This window comes from Phyllobates terribilis, unplaced genomic scaffold (assembly GCF_046119375.1).
Source record: "Phyllobates terribilis strain yellow unplaced genomic scaffold, ASM4611937v1 Scaffold_136__1_contigs__length_4911898, whole genome shotgun sequence".
NCBI lineage: Eukaryota > Metazoa > Chordata > Amphibia > Anura > Dendrobatidae > Phyllobates > Phyllobates terribilis.
This window is the reverse complement of record NW_027362896.1, coordinates 3,499,785-3,521,519: the sequence shown is the minus strand read 5'-3', so window position 1 is coordinate 3,521,519 and position 21,735 is coordinate 3,499,785. Positions and strand designations below refer to the sequence as shown.

Genomic DNA, 21,735 nt, shown 5'->3' with positions numbered 1-21,735 from the left:
GTACCATTTTTGGGCACGTGACATTTTTTGATCGCTTTCTATTCCGTTTTTTGGGAGGTAAAATTAACAAAAACCAACAATTCAGGAATTGTTTTTTGAGGTTTTTTTTTTTATGCCGTTCTGCGTGTGGTAAAAGTGATCAGGCAGCGTTATTCTTCGGGTCAGTACGTTTACAGCGATATTACACTTACTGTATATTTTTTTTATGTTTTGGCGCTTTTACACAATAAAACAATTTTAAAGAAAAAATCATTTTTTTCATTGCTTTATTCTGAGCGCTATAACCTTTTTATTTTTCGGCTGATGGAGCTGTAAGGCGGCTTTTTTTTTGCGGAACAAGATGACGTTTTCAGCGGTACCATTTTTATTTCCATTTTGCTTTTTGATCGCATTTTTTTCCACTTTTTTTTTGGCGATATGATGAAAAAGCATAGTTTTTTGCTCCGTTTTTTATTTATTTTTATTACGGTGTGCACAGAAGGAGTTAATTAGTGTGACAGTTTTATAGCTCGGGTTGTTTCGGAAGCGGCGATACCAAATATGTGTACTGTTTTTGGTTTTGTAAAAATATACGGATTTATTGGTTTAATATTTTATTTATTTATTTTTATTTATTTTGTGATTTTTTTAACAGTTTAAAAACATTTTTTTTAAACTTTTTTTTACATTTTTACTTAGTCCCTGTATGGGACATTATTTTTTATTTTTCTGATCACTGATCTCATGTAATGTAATAGACATGTATTACATTACATGAGATCTTTGCTGACTGTTTCACAGTCAGAGTCTCCTGCCAGGCTTCAGCTGCAGGCTGAGCCAGGCAGGACACCATATACGGCAGATCTGGAGGCGGTCATGTGACCTCCAGCTGCCATAGCAACCCCAGGTCCTGGAAGGTATCAGGGGTCGTCGAAGAGGTAAGTAAGACGACCCCCTCTCCTCTGTCTATCTTCTATATGCCGCGATCACTATAGATCGGGGCATATAGAACATAGCAAAGGGTTAACATCACTGAGACCTGATCCAATCAGGTCCCGATGATGTCCCCTGTCAGAGCTAACACTCTGCACCGGAATCGCAGCGCTTGCAGGACCCTGGGGGTCCTGAGCGCTGCGAGACCACCCACCGTTTTTAAACGTCGGCGCTGCACAGAGCCCAGCAAGCGCCGACGTTTATCTACAGTGGGCGGTCGGAAACCGGTTAATAAACAAGTTTTGAGTTGTGCCATGTTATATGAAAAAAAGGGGGAGTGGAAGAGATAAAGGTTAAGAGAAAAGAGGAAGTATAGAAGGTAGATACTAACGTCTACCTCTCAGTGTCTAAGAAGTATAGAACCATGGAATATAAATCAAGTAAAGTAATACAGCCTGATATTACAGTAGTATCATGTGCACTTGACTTATATCCTGGTCTAAGATCTTATATGAACTTAGACATTCTATATAGTGGAAGAGTGGCACCTAATGCTCTATTTAGATATATCTTATTATATGCTTAAAGAAATAAGTAAGCATCTGCAAACTGTCTCTCATCAGGGAAGACGAGATTCATTTCAGGAGCTCATATGACTGGCAGGTTCCTTTCCCATCTGGCTGCATCACCATCAAGTTCCTGATCCATTGAACACCTTCTGTGACGTGCTGGTACTCTCTGTGGCAATGGTGGAGCATATAGCAAGTCAGATATATGGAATGTCCAGGGCATCACAAATAGGTCTCATGTTGCTTGGATCTTTGAAAATATACAGCTGTAATGGGTACCCCCAGGAGTACATCAGGCCATTTTCCCAGATGGCATCAAGTAGTGTTTTCAATACCCTTCTTTTAGCAAGTGTCATTCAGGATAGACATGTGAGCAATTATATGCGTTTTCCATTGAAATCACCAGGACCCAACTCCTCTGCTTTCCTCACAATGGTCTCTTTTACATTGAAAAAATGTATGCGACAGATAATGTCCCTTGGACACTCAGGATCTGGGCCATGGTTGCCTATTGTACGGTGCGCTTTTTAAATTTCGACCTCCTTATCAATAGAATCACCAAGGACATTATGAATAATGATCGCAGTGTTGGCATAATCGCTTGTGCATTGATGCTTTCAGGTATACCCCTTATCCAGATATTATTGTGATTTTCTTGATCATCAACCATATTAAACAGGTGGTTTATTTACTGGCTGTGAAGATCCAGTGTTAGTTTCTGAGCATTATGATGGCCTCTAACTTGGATGACATTATCCTCTAATCTCTGTACCTTGTCAGTAAGCTGTGACAGGATAGAAGTGAGGGGACGTATTTCAGTATTGTATGTGGTCTCCAGCCTCTGAATATATTGCTCCATATCTTCTTTAGTAGGGATAGATGCAATCTGATATACAAATAAGTTATGTTGTTCCCCATATCAGAATAACCTGTGGCTGGGGGGTAAATGACCCTGTGAAGCAAGCACTGCTCAGTGTGTGGGCTTTGGTGAGAGTACAGGGAGATTGGTGGAGCTGTTTTCTTGTGAGGCCTACATTGAGAGAAATTGGTGCAGGACTTACAGGCCTGAGCTGTCTGGCATCATGAGGGTTATGACTGCTTCTTTTTCCACGCTGAGGTGAGGCAGTAATGGCTCCAGAGCAGGAAGATAAGACCTTCCATAAGAAACGCTGCATACCAGACATGCTGACAGAGGTGGAGGACCTCAGATTAACCTCTGATCTCTTCTTTCTTTCCCATATCAGGCGTCATATTGGAGGCTGTAAATTGCTTATAATTCCCCCAGGAACACGGTCTGAAGAGAGTGCTTTCAGTGTGTGCGTTCTCTTGGTGCTATGTCCAGGCCATGTCCTTCCTGTTGATGTACAATATGTTTGAAGGTGGCATTGATTGGGAGCAGGATTGTGTGATGTAACAATCTTGTGTGATGTAACATCCTTACGGAAACGCGACAATGGAACGGCGCCAGAACAGGAAGTGCGTATGAGTGTTTTTATTTTAACAAGGCCAAACATGAGGAATGAGAAGGAGTTGTCCTAGTAGTGGACAACCCCTTTATGAAGATACAATTTTCGGTTAAAAATGAAAAAGGCTTCTCCCCTGTGTGACTTCTCTGAAGTTTATTAAGAGTTGATTTCCGTGTAAAACATTTTCCGCATTAAGAACATGAAAATGGCTTCTCGTCTGTGTGAGTTCTCTGGTGACTAAGAAGTGAGGATTTCTGCACAAAACATTTCCCACATTCTGAACAGGAAAAAGGCTTCGCCCCTGTGTGAATTCTCTTGTGCTTAACCAAATCTGATTTCTGGATAAAACATTTCCCACATTCTGAACAGGAAAAAGGTTTCTCCCCTGTGTGATTTCTCTGGTGTGTAACCAAATCTGATTTCCGGCTAAAACATTTCCCACATTCTGAACAGCAAAAACGCTTCTCCCCTGTGTGAATTCTCTGGTGCTTAACCAAACCTGATTTCCGGCTAAAACATTTGCGACATTCTGAACAGGAAAAAGGCTTCTCCCCTGTGTGAGTTCTGTTGTGCTTAACCAAAACTGATTTATCTTTAAAACATTTCCCACATTCTGAACAGGAAAAGGGCTTCTCGCCTGTGTGAGTTCTCTGGTGCTTAACCAAATCTGATTTCTGGATAAAACATTTCCCACATTCTGAGCAGGAAAAAGGCTTCTCCCCTGTGTGAGTTCTCTGGTGATTAACCAATTCTGATTTCTGGTTAAAACATTTCCCACATTCTGAACAGGAAAAAGGCTTCTCCCCTGTGTGAGTTCTCTGGTGATTAACCAATTCTGATTTCTGGTTAAAACATTTCCCACATTCTGAACAGGAAAAAGGTTTCTCCCCTGTGTGAGTTCTCTGGTGCTTAACCAAATCTGATTTCTGGATAAAACATTTCCCACATTCTGAACAGCAAAAAGGCTTCTCCCCTGTGTGAGTTCTCTGGTGTATAACCAAACCTGATTTCCCGCTAAAACATTTTCCACATTCTGAACAGGAAAAAGGCTTCTCCCCTGTGTGAGTTCTCTGGTGCTTAACCAAAATTGATTTATTTTTAAAACATTTCCCACATTCTGAACAGCAAAAACGCTTCTCCCCTGTGTGAATTCTCTGGTGCTTAACCAAACCTGATTTCCGGCTAAAACATTTGCGACATTCTGAACAGGAAAAAGGCTTCTCCCCTGTGTGAGTTCTGTTGTGCTTAACCAAAACTGATTTATCTTTAAAACATTTCCCACATTCTGAACAGCAAAAGGGCTTCTCGCCTGTGTGAGTTCTCTGGTGCTTAACCAAATCTGATTTCTGGATAAAACATTTCCCACATTCTGAGCAGGAAAAAGGCTTCTCCCCTGTGTGAGTTCTCTGGTGATTAACCAATTCTGATTTCTGGTTAAAACATTTCCCACATTCTGAACAGGAAAAAGGCTTCTCCCCTGTGTGAGTTCTCTGGTGATTAACCAATTCTGATTTCTGGTTAAAACATTTCCCACATTCTGAACAGGAAAAAGGTTTCTCCCCTGTGTGAGTTCTCTGGTGCTTAACCAAATCTGATTTCTGGATAAAACATTTCCCACATTCTGAACAGCAAAAAGGCTTCTCCCCTGTGTGAGTTCTCTGGTGTATAACCAAACCTGATTTCCCGCTAAAACATTTTCCACATTCTGAACAGGAAAAAGGCTTCACCCCTGTGTGAGTTCTCTGATGTCTGATTAAACTTGATTTCTCTGTAAAACATTTTCCACTTTCTGAACAAGAAAATGGCTTCTCCTCTGTGTGACTTCTCTGGTGATTAAGAAGATCTGATTTCTGGTTAAAAAATTTCCCACACTTGAAACAAAAAAATCTATTCTCTGATGTGTGAATGCTTTGATGTTTAAGAAAAGACTTATCGAGGGAAAAACTATTTCTATATTCTGAATGTGAAAATGGCTTCTTTGCTTTAGAAGCAGTTTGATTTTTAATGCTTGTTTTGTGACTTTGATTTTCCTTAGTAGTCGGTAATGAATCAGAAGACAGGACCTGTTTCAAAGGATCAGGTGACAGATCTTTGCTGTGAATGGATGATGGTATATCTGGAGTAATGGCATTCACTTCAATTGTATCCTGTGGGATCTCAAGATCATCTGATTTAAAAATTGAAGATGTCAGCTGTCCCTCTGATCTCCTGGTACAGTCATCTGCCAAGAATAAAACCAATTATTATTTATGAATAACATATCCTTAAAATTTATATTGTTGAATATTTTTACTTAAACTCTACGTAAAAATGCACTTTATGTAAAGGTATCATTATCTACCAAGAAAACATATCACAGAAAAATCAGCCTTACCAACACCAAATCAGATAACAAATGCATTAGCATTTTAGTGTTGGTTGGGTGTACTGGGGTAACATGTAACATAGTAACATAGTTTTTAAGGTTGAAGGAAGACTAAGTCCATCTAGTTCAACCCATAGCCTAACATGTTGATCCAGAGGAAGGCAAAAAAAAAACATGTGGCAAACACTAAGCTCCACATTGGGGAAAAAAATTCCTTCCCGACTCCATACGACAATCAGACTAGTTCCTTGGATCAACGCCCTATCAAGGAATCTAGTATATATAACCTGTAATATTATACTTATCAAGAAAGGCATCCATGCCCTTCTTAAATTTTAATAGTGAATCACTCATTACAACATCATGCGGCAGAGAGTTCCATAGTCTCACTGCTCTTACAGAAAAGAATCCGCGTCTGTGATTATGATTAAACCTTCTTTCCTCCAGACGTAGAAGATGCCCCCTTGTCCCCGTCTCAGGCCTCAGAGTAAAAAGATTAGTAGAAAGGTCTTTGTACTGTCCCCTCATATACTTGTACATAGTAATAAGATCACCCCTCAGCCTTAGTTTTTCTACAATAAGTAAACCCCAAATGTAATAACCTGTCTTGGTATTGCAGACCCCCAGTCCTCTAATAACCTTGGTCGCTCTTCTTTGCACCCACTCTAGTTCAGCTATGTCTTTCTTATACACCGGAGACCAGAACTGTACACAGTATTCTAAGTGTGGTCGCACAAGTGACTTGTATAGAGGTAAAATTATGTTCTCCTCATGAGCATCTATGCCTCTTTTAATGCATCCCATTATTTTATTTGCCTTTGCAGCAGCTGCCTGACACTGGCCACTAAACGTGAGCTTGTCGTCCACCAATACACCCAGGTCTTTTTCACTTACAGTTTTGCCCAGTGTTTTACAATTAAGCATATAATTATACATTTTATTTATTCTGCCCAAGTGCATTACCTTACATTTATCCCCATTAAAGCTCATTTGCCATTTATCAGCCCAAGCTTCTAGTTTACATATATCCTCCTGTAATATAAAATTGTCCTCCTCTGTATTGATTACCCTGCAGAGTTTAGTGTCATCTGCAAATATTGAAATATTACTCTGCATGCCCCCTACAAGGTCATTAATAAATATGTTAAAAAGAAGGGGGCGCAATACTGACCCCTGTGGTACCCCACTGTTAACGGAGACCCAGTCTGAGTGTGTTCCATTAATAACCACCCTTTGTTTCCTATCACTGAGCCAGTCTTAACCCACATACATATATTTTCCCCTATCCCCATTGTTCTCATTTTATGTATCAACCTTTTGTGTGGAACCGTATCAAAAGCTTTCGAAAAGTCCATATACACAACATCAACTGCATTTCCTTGGTCCAGTCAGGAACTTACCTCCTCATAAAAACTTAGATTAGTTTGACAGGAAAGGTCCCTCGTAATCCCATGTTGATATTGGGTCATGAGGTTATACTTCTTCAGATACTCTATTACAGCATCTCTTAGGAAACCCTCCAGGATTTTACCCACAGTAGAGGTTAAGCTTAGTGGCCTATAATTTCCAAGTTCGGTTTTTGGCCCCTTTTTGAATATTGGCACCACATTTGCTATACGCCAGTCCTGTGGTACAGACCCTGTTATTATGGAATCTTTAAAGATTAAAAATAATGGTCTATCTATGACGTTACTTAATTCCTGCAGTACTCGCGGGTGTATCCCATTCGGGCCCGGGGATTTGTCAACTTTAGTGATTTTTAGACACCGCCGTACTTCCTGCTGGGTTAAGCAAGTGACATTTACTGGAGAATTTTTGTTATCACTAATCATGTTTTCTGTCATGCGATTTTCTTGTGTAAATACGGTTGAAAAAAAATCATTAAGCATATTGGCTTTTTCCTCATCCTCATCCACAATTTCACCCAGACTATTTTTAAGGGGGCCAACACTATCATTTTTTAGTTTTTTACTATTTATGTAGTTATGTATGGGGTGTCTGTCCACGTGGGGTGCACTTACATAGTGCTGGGCAGCCTTCCTGCCCAGTATGGACATCATCAGTATCCTAAGCCAGACACTGTGCATCAAACCTACCTGTGTGACTGGCGTCCTATGCAAGCTTCATCTGTGTACATCTTTAATACTAGGCAACCATCCTCTCCATGAATTGGTACGATTATTGGTGTTAGTAAGGCTGTATCTTTCTGTGATTTTTTTAAATTTTGCCCTATGTTAGCCGTTATTATTCACCAAGACAATAACAGTTCAACTGTTTGTTAATTCTGCCTCCCAAATATGGAATAAAAAGCCACCAAACAATGTTATGTAGGCAAAAATAATATCAATAATAACTTCTACTCATCTCGCAAAAAAAAGTCCCCACTCAGGTCCATCATCTGTCAATGGAAAACCAGAGGTTTCCACATCATTAGTGGCTCAAAGGCTTTTGAAAAGGAACATGGCTTCCATAAACCAATCCAGCAATATCCGCTCTCCCAAAGTCAGATCTCCCCCTCACTTCTGAGCCTTGCAGTGTGCCCAAACCACATTTAGCATCCATGTATTTGGCATTACTATAGTGATAAGAACCCACTTAATTTACGGGGTGTGTCTCCTGGAGCACAATCTGGGCACAATGTGTTGGGTAAAAAAATGGCATATTTGCACTTTTCACTCTCCAACATCCACTGCGTGCTAATTTCTGGAAAGTGACTGTGGAGTCAAAATAGTCACTACTCCTATAGATTATTTCACTGGGGGTTATAATTTCCAAAATGGAGTCACTTTATGGGGATTTCTACTGCCCTGGTTTTCTATCATTTTGTTATATTAGGGCTTCTGTAAATGGTGGGTCCCATCTCTTCTGGGATCTGCTCCTGCGACGTCTGCTTCTCTCACCAGGAGCCTTATTCATTCTGCAGGGGGCGCTGGTGATGGAGGAGAAGTCAGAACCAGAAGCTCTGGGTGGCGCAGGCTCTGTCCAGCCACTAAGATTAGGGTGCCTGGCACCTGTAGTACCATTCAGTCTGGCAGTATGGGTGTGTGTGCTGTCCAGCTGGAGTAATCTGCTCCCTGCTTCAGCCATTTGGAGAACACCGCACCCTACTAAAGCTGGAAGCATATTGCCGGAAGCTGCCAGATACAGCCTTGTTCTCCTCTGGTTCAGTCCTCTGTGCTCAGCTCCCGGCTTCTGTATTTGTTTTTTGTGGTGACCTCGGCCCGTGTACTGACTACTCTTGTGTCTTCTGATTTTGTATTTTCTCTGCCCTCCTGCTTATGACCCGGCTACCTGACTATTCGTCTTGACATTAAAGGGTGATGAGAAAGGCAATCCCTGGGATCTGGAGTATATAGCGCCAAGCCTGTTCGTGGTGGCCATCTTTTGAGCTGTCAGGTGACCATGAAGAGTGCCCCCAATACATTGTGTCTGCAAACTATTCCAGCAAGATCTGCATTCAGATAGCTAAATGTCGCTCCTTTCCTTCTTAACCTGCCATGTGCCCAGACAATAGTGTACAACCGTATATAGGGGATTGTCACATTCAAGAGTAGTTGAAAAATAATTTGTAAGGTCCATTTGTTTCCTATTATCCTTTGTGAAGAATTCCAAAATTATCACCACATAAAGTGACACACGTCAGATTTAAAAAAATGGGGCCTGATTGGGTACATAAAACTGTCTGTGGGAAGAGGTTAAAATTAGAGTATTTTGGGCACTAACTACTGTAGTCAAAAACTGACTATAGACAATAACACATCTACTGAAATGATCAAACTCAACAGTCTCCATCAGTAAGTAGTGAGTAACTAGTGGTGAAACCTCTCTGGGGTAATTAGAGTATGGGGCTCGGTGGCTCTTCGTAATCTAAACTATGATAAGGGCCAATATTTTCTGTCAGATGAGTTTCAAGAAGAAATATTAGACATTGAAGGAGAACTTTTTATAAATAGTGCAGAGCTGAGGTGTCTTAAATTTAGCCCTCAGGCATTGGGAAGACGTAATGGAGACCTTCTTTTAAAGACTACCAGGGAGTTACAGAGTCACATAAGTGAGTCAGGCCGATCCCACCACAATAAATGTATCATACAGAATGAATCTTGAAAAAAATACAGAATAAAAGATATGTTACATCCCTAACAACAACGTATGTATCAGGGGAGAGAACTTCAGATCTAAACCGGAATTGCACTCATTTATGGTAGACCTTTGGAGCTACTATGACTCCTGAGCAGAAGAGTAGAGAAAGTATTAGTGCCCCCATTTAAGGAGAGATTGTGTAGTAATCTGAATTCCTTAGGATTGAAAAATAATGTAATTTATGACGTGGAGTGAATCCATGAAACCAGGGCTCGAGCCAACACATCTCCTGCAGGCGTGAATAAATGTATATTACAGCCATCAGCCACGCACAGCTTAGAGATATATCATGGCTCAGGTGTAATGTTTTCTGTATAGTTTATCACAATCCTATTTGAAGTTAGTTGGTTTGAAAAGAAATTGAAAAGTCACGATAAAGGGAATCTCTGTTGTTATTGTACAGAAATTCACACTTGGCCTCACTGCACATTTAATGTTGTCGATCATAAAAGTGATGTTTGGCCAGAAAGACTGGACCTGGTCTTGTAGGGACCATATGAGCACATTCAGCAGCACAGAAGGGAGAGAAGGTAGATTCATCCAATAAGATAACAGGGATCTAGGAAGCCAACACCATCATTACCCTCCGCTTTCTCTTACAGGCCCATCATAATATTTTTCTTCAAGTGATTTTCTAACTTGCCAGCACATTCTACGTACACTGTCATTTGGCTTTGTAGTTTACAGATCTGGGCAGGTAACGGTAAGCGTATCCTAATCCCAGGGGGCAGGTGGATCCTCCAGGTTGTAAGTTCTATGGAAAAGGTCTTTTACAATTGCACAAAGTAATGTGAACATTTTTGGATGGAGGAAAATGTTGTGATCTAAAGGGAAATGGTGATCACACGATTGTGATACGGCCGGACTACACAACCAATATAGCAGACACAGCCGGGGACTGAGAAGAATCTGTAACTTCTCTGCATTTAGTGGTCAGTACTCACCTGGGTAGTCATATGTAGGAATCTCCTCTTTACACCGCTTATCACCCCTCACATATGTCTCTGTAGTATTAATATGGGTCAGATCTTCTCCCTGAAACAAATTTTGTAAAAGTCACAAACAGATGAGAAGTCACATCTATGATCAGCTCTAATCCTGCCATCTCCACCGTTCTCATTACACAAGTATAAAACATATAATACTGGTGGATAAAACAAGACTGAGCACAAGACCTTCACAGCCGTCTACACATCATAGGGGAGATCTCATGACACCTTCTCTCCATCTACCTGATGGTCCTGAGGAACATTGGGATCTTCTTGTTTACAGTCCTGTGGAAGAAGAGGACAGGGACATCTCTCTGGTGTTGTCCTCCTACTGGATATATCTGGAGGAAACACAAACAGGGACTGAATTCATTCTTTACATACAGATAACTATAGGCCGTGTGTATTTAGTCCTGTCTATTACCTGGTGATGTGAGGGGCTGGGGAACCTCCATCATGATGTCTTTGTACAAATCTTTATGTCCTTCTAAATACTCCCACTCCTCCATGGAGAAATAGACGGAGACATCCTGACATCTTATTGGAACCTGACACATACAATGATACAGTCATCCCCCGATCCCTCCATAGCGTTACTGTATAATGTCCCAGCATTCCCAGCAGTGTCACCTCTCCAGTCAGCAGCTCAATCATCTTGTAGGTGAGTTCTAGGATCTTCTGGTCATTGATGTCCTCATGTATCAGGGGGTGAGGTGGAGGCCCTGTGATTGGGCTCAGGGGTCTTCCCCATTCCTCAGACACAGGGTCCTGACAGCGATCACTAGAGGTCTTCTTCACTACTGTGTAATCCTGGTTATGGAGAGACACATTAATAAATATCACTCCAGACATTTCCATAGTTCTCACCTCTCCAGTTCTGTCCATCTGTCATTCCCATAGATAAGAATGATGTAATGTGACGTCATCAGATTCTCTCACCTCTCCAGTAAGTCGGAAGAGGATCTCTAGGGTGAGGTGTAATATCCTCTCCGCCATCTTGTCTCTGTCCATATCCATCTTTGATGGGTCCATAAGGAAAATTATCTTATATAGAAGATCTTTACTGAGAGGATCTGATATTGTAGAGACCTAAATGAGAAGATGATGAGCCGATGTAACATCATAAAAATCCTGTGTAATAATACAATTACTGGAGATAATAAGGGGAAACATATGAGATATATCATTTTACAGTATTTAGTTTTTTGCTTTACATCTAGTAATAAAACCTATATATTTTTGGCCACAGACAACAAGCAGTTTCTTCCTTGGAGTCTGTAGCTGAACTCGTTTCTCAAAGACTTATCTTCCATAACGCTAATTCTCGTCTCATTTACCGACACTGGAATCAGCATTAGCAATACTGCAGGAGATATTCATTACACGTGACATGAGAAATAACTACTTCATGAATAGGACGACATCTTAATCTTCTACTACGGCTCTAGAAACATATTTGGCTAGAGTGCTTCACTGACTACATCTCCACCGGTCGTCTATATGAATGTTTCCCGTCTTCCCCGGTCTGTAATCTTCTATCACGTTAGATCTCATGTCTGATTCACACATGGTAAGGTTTTTAATATTATGAGTAGGACTACCTCGAATGGGTGCACCTTGCCATGGTGGGATAGTTTTCATGCTATTTTTGATCAAATACAGTGTTGATAAGAACCCTATTTTATTTAAATGCACTTTTGCTTTTTATTTATTTATTTACAGCAGGGTTCATGATCATTTTTCTTTATAGTTTTTTTCTGATTTATGGCCATAGTAAACATGTGTCTATGTGCTGCATGGATACCAATTTAAACCAAGCTCAAAATCTGTATTTTTTCACAGGCACCATAGTGGCCGTGTGGGCCGACGCTATGGATGATACACTCCTATCATTTGGTAAAAATCTCGTAGGTCCTGGATTAATTAGTACCTGCACCAAGAATGGGGCTAAGTGAGTATTTATTAAAGAGAATCCACTCCACCGACTACCCCACGGCTGATTACCCCCTTAAGCCCCGGAGCATTTTCCGTTTTTGAGATTTCGTTTTTTGCTCCCCTTGTTCCCAGAGCCATAACGTTTTTATTTTTTGGTCAATATGGCCATGTGAGGTTTTATTTTTTGCGGGACGAGTTTTACTTTTCAACGCCATTACTAGTTTTACCATATCGTGTATGGTAAAACGGGAAAAAAATTCCAAGCGCCGTGAAATTGCAAAAAAAAGTGCAATACCACAGATGTTTTTTTTTTTATTTTTTTTTACCACGTTCACTGAATGCTAAAACTGACCTGCTATTATTATTCTCCAGGTTATTACGAGTTCATAGACACCAAACATGTACAGGTTCTTTTTTATTTAAGTGGTGTAAAAAAAAAAAATAAAATAAAAAAAAATGGTGCCATTTTCCGAGACCTGTGGCGTCTCCATTTTTTGGGATCTGGGGCCGGGTGAGGGCTTATTTTTTGCGCACCGAGCTGAAGTTTTTATTGATGCTATTTTTGGGTAGATACAATGTTCTGATTGCCCGTTATTGCATTTTATTGCAATTTTGCGGCGACCAAAAAACGTAATTCTGGCGTTTAGAATTTTTTTCTCGTTACGCCGTTTACCGATCAGATTAATTCTTTTTTAACCGGTTCCCGACTGCCCACTGTAGATAAACGTCCGCGCTGCCTGGGCTCTGTGCAGCGCCGACGTTTAAAAACGGTGGGTGGTCTCGCAGTGCTCAGGACCCCCAGGGTCCTGCAAGCACTGCGATTCCGGTGCAGAGCTTTAGCTCTGACAGGGAACATCATCGGGACCTGATTAGATCAGGTCCCAGTGATGTTAACCCTTTGCTGTCTTCTATATGCCGCGATCTATAGTGATCGCGGCATATAGAAGACAGCAGGAGGAGAGGGGGTCGTTTTACTTACCTCCGAAGACCTCCGTTTCGTTTGAGGACCTGGGGTTGCTATGGCAGCTGGAGGTCACATGACCGCCTCCAGCTCTGCCATATATGGTGTCCTGTGTGGCTCAGCCTACAGCTGAGCCAGACAGGAGACTGACTGAAACAGTCAGTGAAGATCTCATGTAATGTAATACATGTCTATTACATTACATGAGATCAGTGATCAGAAAAATAAAAATTAATGTCCCATACAGGGACTACGTAAAAATGTAAAAAAAAGTAAAAAAAAGTTTTGAAACTATTAAAAAAAAAAATCACAAAATAAATAAAAATAAATAAATAAAATATTAAACCAATAAATCCATATATTATTACAAAACCAAAAAAAGTACACATATTTGGTATCGCCGCGTCCGAAACAACCCGAGCTATAAAACTGTCACACTAATTAACTCCTTCTGTGCACACCGTAATAAAAATAAATAAAAAACGGAGCAAAAAAATATGCTTTTTCATCATATCGCCAAACAAAAAGTGGAAAAAATGCGATCAAAAAGCAGAATAGAAATAAAAATGGTACCACTGAAAATGTCATCTTGTTCCGCAAAAAAAAAGCCGCCATACAGCTCCATCAGCCGAAAAATAAAAAAGTTATAGCGCTCAGAATAAAGCAATGCAAAAAAAATATTTTTGTTTCTATAAAATTGTTTTATTGTGTAAAAGCGCCAAAACATAAAAAAAATACAGTAAGTGTAGTATCGCTGTAAACGTACTGACCCGAAGAATAACGCTGCCTGATCACTTTTACCACACGCAGAACGGCATAAAAAAAAACTCAAAAAACAATTCCTGAAGTGTTTGTTTTTGTTAACTTTACCTCCCAAAAAATGGAATAGAAAGCGATCAAAAAATGTCACGTACCCAAAAATGGTTCCAATAAAAATGTCAAATCGTCCCGCAAAAAACAAGCCGTCACATGACTCTATCGGCCGAAATATGGAAAAATTATAGCTCTCAAAATATGGTGATGCAAAAACTAGATTTTGCAAAAAAAGCGTATTTTAGTGTGTGACAGCTGTCAGTCATAAAAACCCGATATAAATCTGGTATCTCTGTAATCGCACCGACCCGAAGAATAAAGTAATCTAATCCGTTATATCACACTAGGAACGGCATAAAAAATAAATAAAACAAATATTATTCACCTGCTACTGATTTGTTTATTATGTTTCCCAAAGATCCCAGTAAGGCTCTGCTCACATTTATCCTGTGCTCTGCGCTGAGCACTTACACCAGAGTTTCCGTGTAAATCTCTGAAATACGTCATTCAGCCAGAACCCATGATGGAAGATTCCCTGTAATGAGGCAGATATAGGCCACTGTGAATGCCGTCTAGCCTGGGATCCCACGGTGTCATTTGTTTTAGGCGTGCAAAGAAAAAGTGCGGTTGGCCACAGTTTTGTGCACTTCTGAAAAAAAGGACACCACTAAACAGAGGCCAGACGGAGTCCAGAGTAACTCTGCTGCCTCATTATAGTGAATGGATCCTGCAGGGGTTTCATCTGAATTACATCACTTGGAAATTTAGATGGAAACCCCGATGTAAGTGCTCAGCCTAGAGCGCCGGATAAATGTTACGTAAAATGTTCCCAATAAAAGCTTCAACTCAGTCCTCAAAAAAAGCTAGCCCCCACTCAGGTCCATCATCTGTTAAAAATATAAGGGACTTCCAAGTTACTGGTAGCAGAAAGGCTCTGGAAAAGCAAAATGGTCCTTGCCCCCCAAAAGAAATTCAGAAAATTTTGTGCTCCCAAATCCAAATGCCTATTCTACAATAATTTGTTCTCCAATTGTCAAATAGCACTCCTTCCCCCTCAGATCTCGCCGTATGGCTAAGTGGTACGATACAGCCACATATGGGGTATGACACTTTTAGAAGAAATTGTGTGACACATTTCGGCACCATTTTTACCCATTGCCCTGTGTGAAAATGTAAAATCTGAGGGTAAAACATTTTTTTGTGGTAAAAATATAATTATGCTTTTTTCACAGCCCAATGGTATAAATTTAAAAATTAAAAAATGCTCACTACTTCCCTAGATGAATTCCTTGAGAGGTGTAGTTTACAAAATGGGGTCACTTGTGGGGGTTTCTGCTGTTTTGGCATGTCAGCGACTCTTCAAATGTGACATGGTGTCTGCTGCCTATCCCAGCCAACATAGCGCTCCTTTCTCTTCCGAACCCTGCCGTACACCAAAGCAGTGGTTTTCCCCCACATATGGGGTATCGGCGTACTCAGGAGAAATTGTACAACAAATTTCATGGTGCAATTTATCCTGTTACCCTTATGATAATGCAAAATTAGGGAATGAAAAACATTTTTTATGGGAAAAATGTGAAAATGTTATTTTTACGGCTCAATATTATAAACTTTTGTGAAGCAGCTGGGGGTGCAAGGTGCTCACCACACATCTAGATAAGTTCCCTAAGGGGTATAGTTTCCAAAATGGTGGCACTTGTGGGGGGTTACCACTGTTTAGGCACATTAGGGGCTCCCCAAATGTGACATGGAGTCCGCTAATTATTCAAACAAATTTTACATTCAAAAAGTCAAATGGCGCTCCTTCCCTTTCAAACCCTGCCATGTGCCCAAACAGTAATTTGCCTCCACATATGGGGTATCAGCGTGTTCAGGAGAAATTGCATAACAAATTTCATGGTGCAATTTATCCTATTACCCTTATGATAATGCAAAATTAAGGGATGAAAAACGGTTTTGTGGGAAAAATGTGAAAATTTTATTTTTACAGCTCAATATTATAAACTTCTGTGAAGCACCTTGGGGTTCAAGGTGCTCACCACACATCTAGATAAGTTCCCTAAGGGGTCTAGTTTCCAAAATGGTGTCACTTGTGGGGGGTTTCCACTGTTTAGGCACATCATGAGCTCTCCAAACGCAACATAGCGTCTGCTAATTATTCAGACAAATTTTACATTCAAAAAGTCTAATGGCGCTCCTTCCCTTCCGAACCCTGCCGTGCGCCCAAACAGTGGTTTTCCCTCACACATGGGGTATCAGCACGCTCAAGAGAAATTGCACAAAAAAATTTGGGGTCCATTTTTTCATGTTACCCCTGTGAAAATAAAAAAAATTGGGTCTAAAGTAACATATTTGTGAAAAAAGTTAAATGTTCATTTTTTCTTCCACATTCCAAAAATTCCTGTGAAGCACCTGAAGGGTTAATAAAGTTCTTGAATGTGGTTTTGAGCACCTTGAGGGGTGCAGTTTTTAGAATGGTGTCACTTTTGGGTATTTTCTGTCATAAAGACCCCTCAAAGTGACTTCAAATATGATGTGGTCCCTAAAAAAATGTTTTTGTAAATTTTGTTGGAAAAATGAGAAATCGCTCGTCAACTTTTAACCCTTATAGCTTCCTAACAAAAAAAAATTTTGGTTCCAAAATTGTGCTGATGTAAAGTAGACATGTGAGAAATGTTATTTATAAACTATTTTGTGTGACATATCTCTCTGATTTAAGGGCATGAAAATTCAAAGTTTGAAAATTGCAAAATTTTCGCCAAATTTCTGATTTTTTCACAAATAAACACAAGTGATATCGAAGAAATTTTACCACTATCATGAAGTACAATATGTCACGAAAAAACAATCTCAGAATCAGGGGAATACGTTGAAGCGTTCCAGAGTAATTACTTCATAAACTGGCAGTGGTCAGAATTGAAAAAATTGGCCCGGTCACGAAGGCAAAAACAGGCTCTGGCGCGAAGTGGTTAATATTGATAGATCGGGCGATTCTGAGCGCGGTGACACCAAATATGTGTATATGGGTTTTTTTTTTTTATTATTTTATTTTGAATGGGGCGAAAGGGGGGTGATTTAAACTTTTATATATTTTTTTTTTTTCATATTTTTTAAAACTTTTTTGTTTCACTTTTTGCTTTCTTCTGTAGTCTCCATAGGAGACTAGAAGCAGCACTCTTTTGATCGGCTCTGCTACATGTAGGGGACGAGCAGATCCCTTGCATGTAGCAGAAATGGTCCTGTGCTATGAGCGCCGACCACTAGGTGGCGCTCATAGCGACAGGATCATGACAACCACTGGTGTCTGCTGCAGACCCAGGGTTGTCATGGCCACCCATCGTAGACCCGCGATCACGTGACGGGATCGCCGATGGGCGGGGTAAGTGACGCGCTACCCGGAAGCGCGAGTTAAATGCCGCTGTCGGAGATTGACAGCGGCATTTAACTGGTTAACAGCCGCGGGTGGATCGCGATTCCACCTGCGGCTGTTGTGGGCACATGTCAGCTGTAAGAATCAGCTGACATGTGCTCGGTTCAGTACGGGCTCAGCGCCGGAGCCCTCACTGAACCGGGGGATTACCGCATGTGCGTACTAATACGTCACATGCGGTAAAGGGGTTAAAGGGAATCTGTCACTCGCTGGGACTTATCTGACCTCTAATATGGGGATACAGATGATAGAAATTTGAATCTATACTTACCTGTATGCCTCATATTACAGGTCTGTTTGCTATGAAAAGGCTTTTTATTCAGTGAAGATTCCGATGCTTGCGGGCCGGTGGACGGGAAGAAATGCCCTGTGACGTGTACACTGTGTTCCAAATTATTATGCAAATAATATTTTCTCAGATTTTCCCAAATTACCTATATGAATTGCAGTCATTGTAATTTTCCAGTCAAATAACTATTAGAGTACAATTGAAAGGTTTTTGTACAAACTGCCTATGATAACAGTATATTTTAAAAAAAATAAAACACTCAAACTGCACTTAAAATGCATGTTCTAAATTATTATGTACAGCAGAGTTTTCAACCTTTTCATTTTAATAAAGAACAAAAAAATGGTCTTTTTTGAAATTATAAGCATTAGCAGGTTATTACAAACTGAAATCAAACAGTTTTCAACTCAAAACTTTATTGTATGTGATGTTACATTTGCACATAGGACCGCTTGATCGAAAGGAGCTTCTGAACTCTCTTGTCCATTGAATTTGTCGGGTTTTAGATGGTTTCTGCTTCAATTGTTTTGCATGAGGACAGAATACCCTCCCAGAGATGTTGCTTAGATGTGAACTGCCTCCCGCCATCATAGACACTCCTTTTGATGATGCTCCAGAAGTTCTCAATGGGGTTGAGGTCAGGGGAGCATGGGGGCCACACCATAAGTTTGTCCCCTTTTATGCCCACAGCAGCCAGAGATGCAGATGTGTTATGTGCAGCATGAGACGGGGCATTATCATGCATGAAATGATCTCGATGGTCCAGATGGATGGAGTGGAGGATGGCTAGTTGATGGACACCCCATGCAAACACGGCTACGGCGCCAACAAGGAGGAGGTGGAGTAATGTTTTGGGCTGGAATCATGGGGAGAGAGATTGTCGGCCCTTTTAGGATCCCTTAAGGGGTAAAGATGAACTCCATAATGTATGTTGAGTTTCTCAAACAGCACTTTCTTCCATGGTTCAAGAAGAAGAACCGTGCATTTTGCAGCAAGATAATTTTCATGCATGATAATGCCCCGTCTCATGCTGCACATAACACATCTGCATCTCTGGCTGCTATGGGCATAAAAGGGGACAAACTTATGGTGTGGCCCCCATGCTCCCCTGACCTCAACCCCATTGATAACCTCTGGAGCATCATCAAAAGAAGTGTCTATGATGGCGGGAGGCAGTTCACATCTAAGCAACAGCTCTGGGAGGGTATTCTGTCCTCATGCAAAACAATTAAAGCAGAAACCATCCAAAACCTGACAAATTCAATGGACGAGAAAGTTCAGAAGCTCCTTTCGAACAAGGGGTCCTATGTGCAAATGTAACATCACCTAGAATAAAGTTTTGAGTTGAAAATGGTTTGAGTGTTTTATTTTTTTTAAAATATACTGTTCTCATAGGCAGTTTGTACAAAAACCTTTCAATTGTACTCTAATAGTTATTTGACTGGAAAATTACAATGACTGCAATTCATATAGGTAATTTGGGAAAATCTGAGAAAATATTATTTGCATAATAATTTGGAACACAGTGTATTACTGTACAAAGCCTCGATATCTAGTAAGGCCTGCTCCCCTACATGCATGTATACATGCTGGGGGGTATATATGGAGGGGAGCAGGCAAAGGAAAACCAATTCCAGAGAGATTATTCCAACTGCAGGACCTCAGGTGGTACTGTGAGAACATTATACTGTGTGGGGGCATCATACATACTGCACAAGGGGCATAATGGGGGCATTACACTGTGTGGGGGCATCATACATACTGCACAAGGGGCATAATGGGGGCATTACACTGTGTGGGGGCATCATACATCCTGCATAAGGGGCATAATGGGGGCATATACTGTGTGGGGGCATCATACATACTGCATAAGGGGCATAACGGGGGCATTACATTGTGTGGGGGCATCATACATACTGCATAAGGGGCATAATGGGGGCATTACACTGTGTGGGGGGCATCATATATCCAGCATAAGGGGCATAATGGGGGCATTACATTGTGTGGGGGCACCATACATCCTGCATAAGGGGCATAATGAGGGCATTACACTGTGTGGGGGCATCATACATACTGCATAAGGGGCATAATGGGGGCATTACACTGTGGGGGGCATCATACATACTCCATAAGGGGCATAATGGGGGCATTACACTGTGTGGGGGCATCATACATACTGCATAAGAGGCATAATGGGGGCATTACACTGTGGGGGGCATCATACATACTGCATAAGGGGCATAATGGGGGCATTACACTGTGGGGGCATCATGGGGGCATTACACTGTGTGGGGGATCATACATACTGCATAAGGGGCATTACACTGTGTGGGGGCATCATACATACTGCATAAGGGGCATAATGGGGGCATTACACTGTGTGGGGACATCATACATACTGCATAAGGGGCATAATGGGGGCATTACACTGTGGGGGCATCATACATCCTGCATAAGGGGCATAATGGGGGCATTATACTGTGTGGGGGCATCACGCATCCTGCATAAGGGGCATAATGGGGGCATTACACTGTGTGGGGGCATCATACATCCTGCATAAGGGGCATAATGGGGGCATTACACTGTGGGGGGCATCATACATACTGCATAAGGGGCATTACACTGTGGGGGGCATCATACATTTTGCATAAGGGGCATAATGGGGGCATTACACTGTGTGGGGGCATCATACATCCTGCATAAGGGGCATAATGGGGGCATTACACGGTGTGGGGGCATCATACATCCTGCATAAGGTGCATAATGGGGGCATTACACTGTGTGGGGCATCATACATCCTGCATAAGGGGCATAATGGGGGCATTACACTGTATGGGGGGATCATACATCCAGCATAAGGGGCATAATGGGGGCATCATACATCCAGCATAAGGGGCATAATGGGGGCATTACACTGTGTGGGGGCATCATACATCCTGTATAAGGGGCATAATGGGGGCATTACACTGTGTGGGGGCATCATACATCCTGCATAAGAAGCATAATGGGGGCATTACACTGTGTGGGGGCATCATACATCCTGCATAAGAGGCATAACACTGTGTGGGGGCATCATACATCCTGCATAAGGGGCATAATGGGGGCATTACACGGTGTGGGGGCATCATACATCCTGCATAAGGGGCATAATGGGGGCATTACACTGTGTGGGGCATCATACATCCTGCATAAGGGGCATAATGGGGGCATTACACTGTGTGGGGGCATCATACATCCTGTATAAGGGGCATAATGGGGGCATTACACTGTGGGGGCATCATACATCCTGCATAAGGGGCATAATGGGGGCATCATACATACTGCATAAGGGACATAATGGGGGCATTACACTGTGTGGGGGCATCATACATCCTGCATAAGGGGCATAATGGGGGCATTACACTGTGTGGGGGCATCATACATCCTGCATAAGGGGCATAATGGGGGCATTACACTGTGTGGGGGGCATCATACATACTGCATAAGGGGCATAATGGGGGCATTACACTGTGGGGCCAGTAAAGGGGCCCTGTACTATGAGAACAATACGTTTCCTCCCTTCCTGTCTCCATAGTTGAGTCGTATGTATCTATTACAGGAAACAGAACAAAAACCTTATGATTCTTATAAAGGGGCAACACAAGACCCCAAAAGAGTCTCCGTGCTGAAGGGGTTAATGCCCCCTGCGCCCAGTAATGGGGTCTCCACATACCTTCACCTGCAGAGCCGCCACCACATATATGGCTGCTCTGTGCGCACAGGAGCTGTGATGAGGTCACAGGAGGGGAGGAGTCAGGGGTCACATGATCAGGGGCCTCAGTGGATGCAGGACTCTGCTGTGCTGGTTGTCATGGTGCTGGATGAGC

General features: G+C 41.6%; 1 protein-coding gene across 1 annotated transcript; it reads right to left on the bottom strand.

The window, feature by feature from the left end:
* Positions 1-1,404: 1,404 nt before the first annotated feature.
* On the bottom strand, positions 1,405-21,652 carry LOC141204963 (uncharacterized). Its single transcript, XM_073664000.1, has 7 exons — positions 21,582-21,652; positions 11,381-11,530; positions 11,072-11,251; positions 10,866-10,989; positions 10,685-10,782; positions 10,397-10,487; positions 1,405-5,168 (listed from the first exon to the last, which is right to left on the bottom strand). The coding sequence occupies exons 2-7, from the start codon at positions 11,471-11,473 to the stop codon at positions 3,139-3,141; spliced, it is 2,616 nt and encodes an 871-aa protein (XP_073520101.1). The 5' UTR covers positions 11,474-11,530; positions 21,582-21,652; the 3' UTR covers positions 1,405-3,138.
* Between the last annotated feature and the right edge of the window lie 83 nt (positions 21,653-21,735).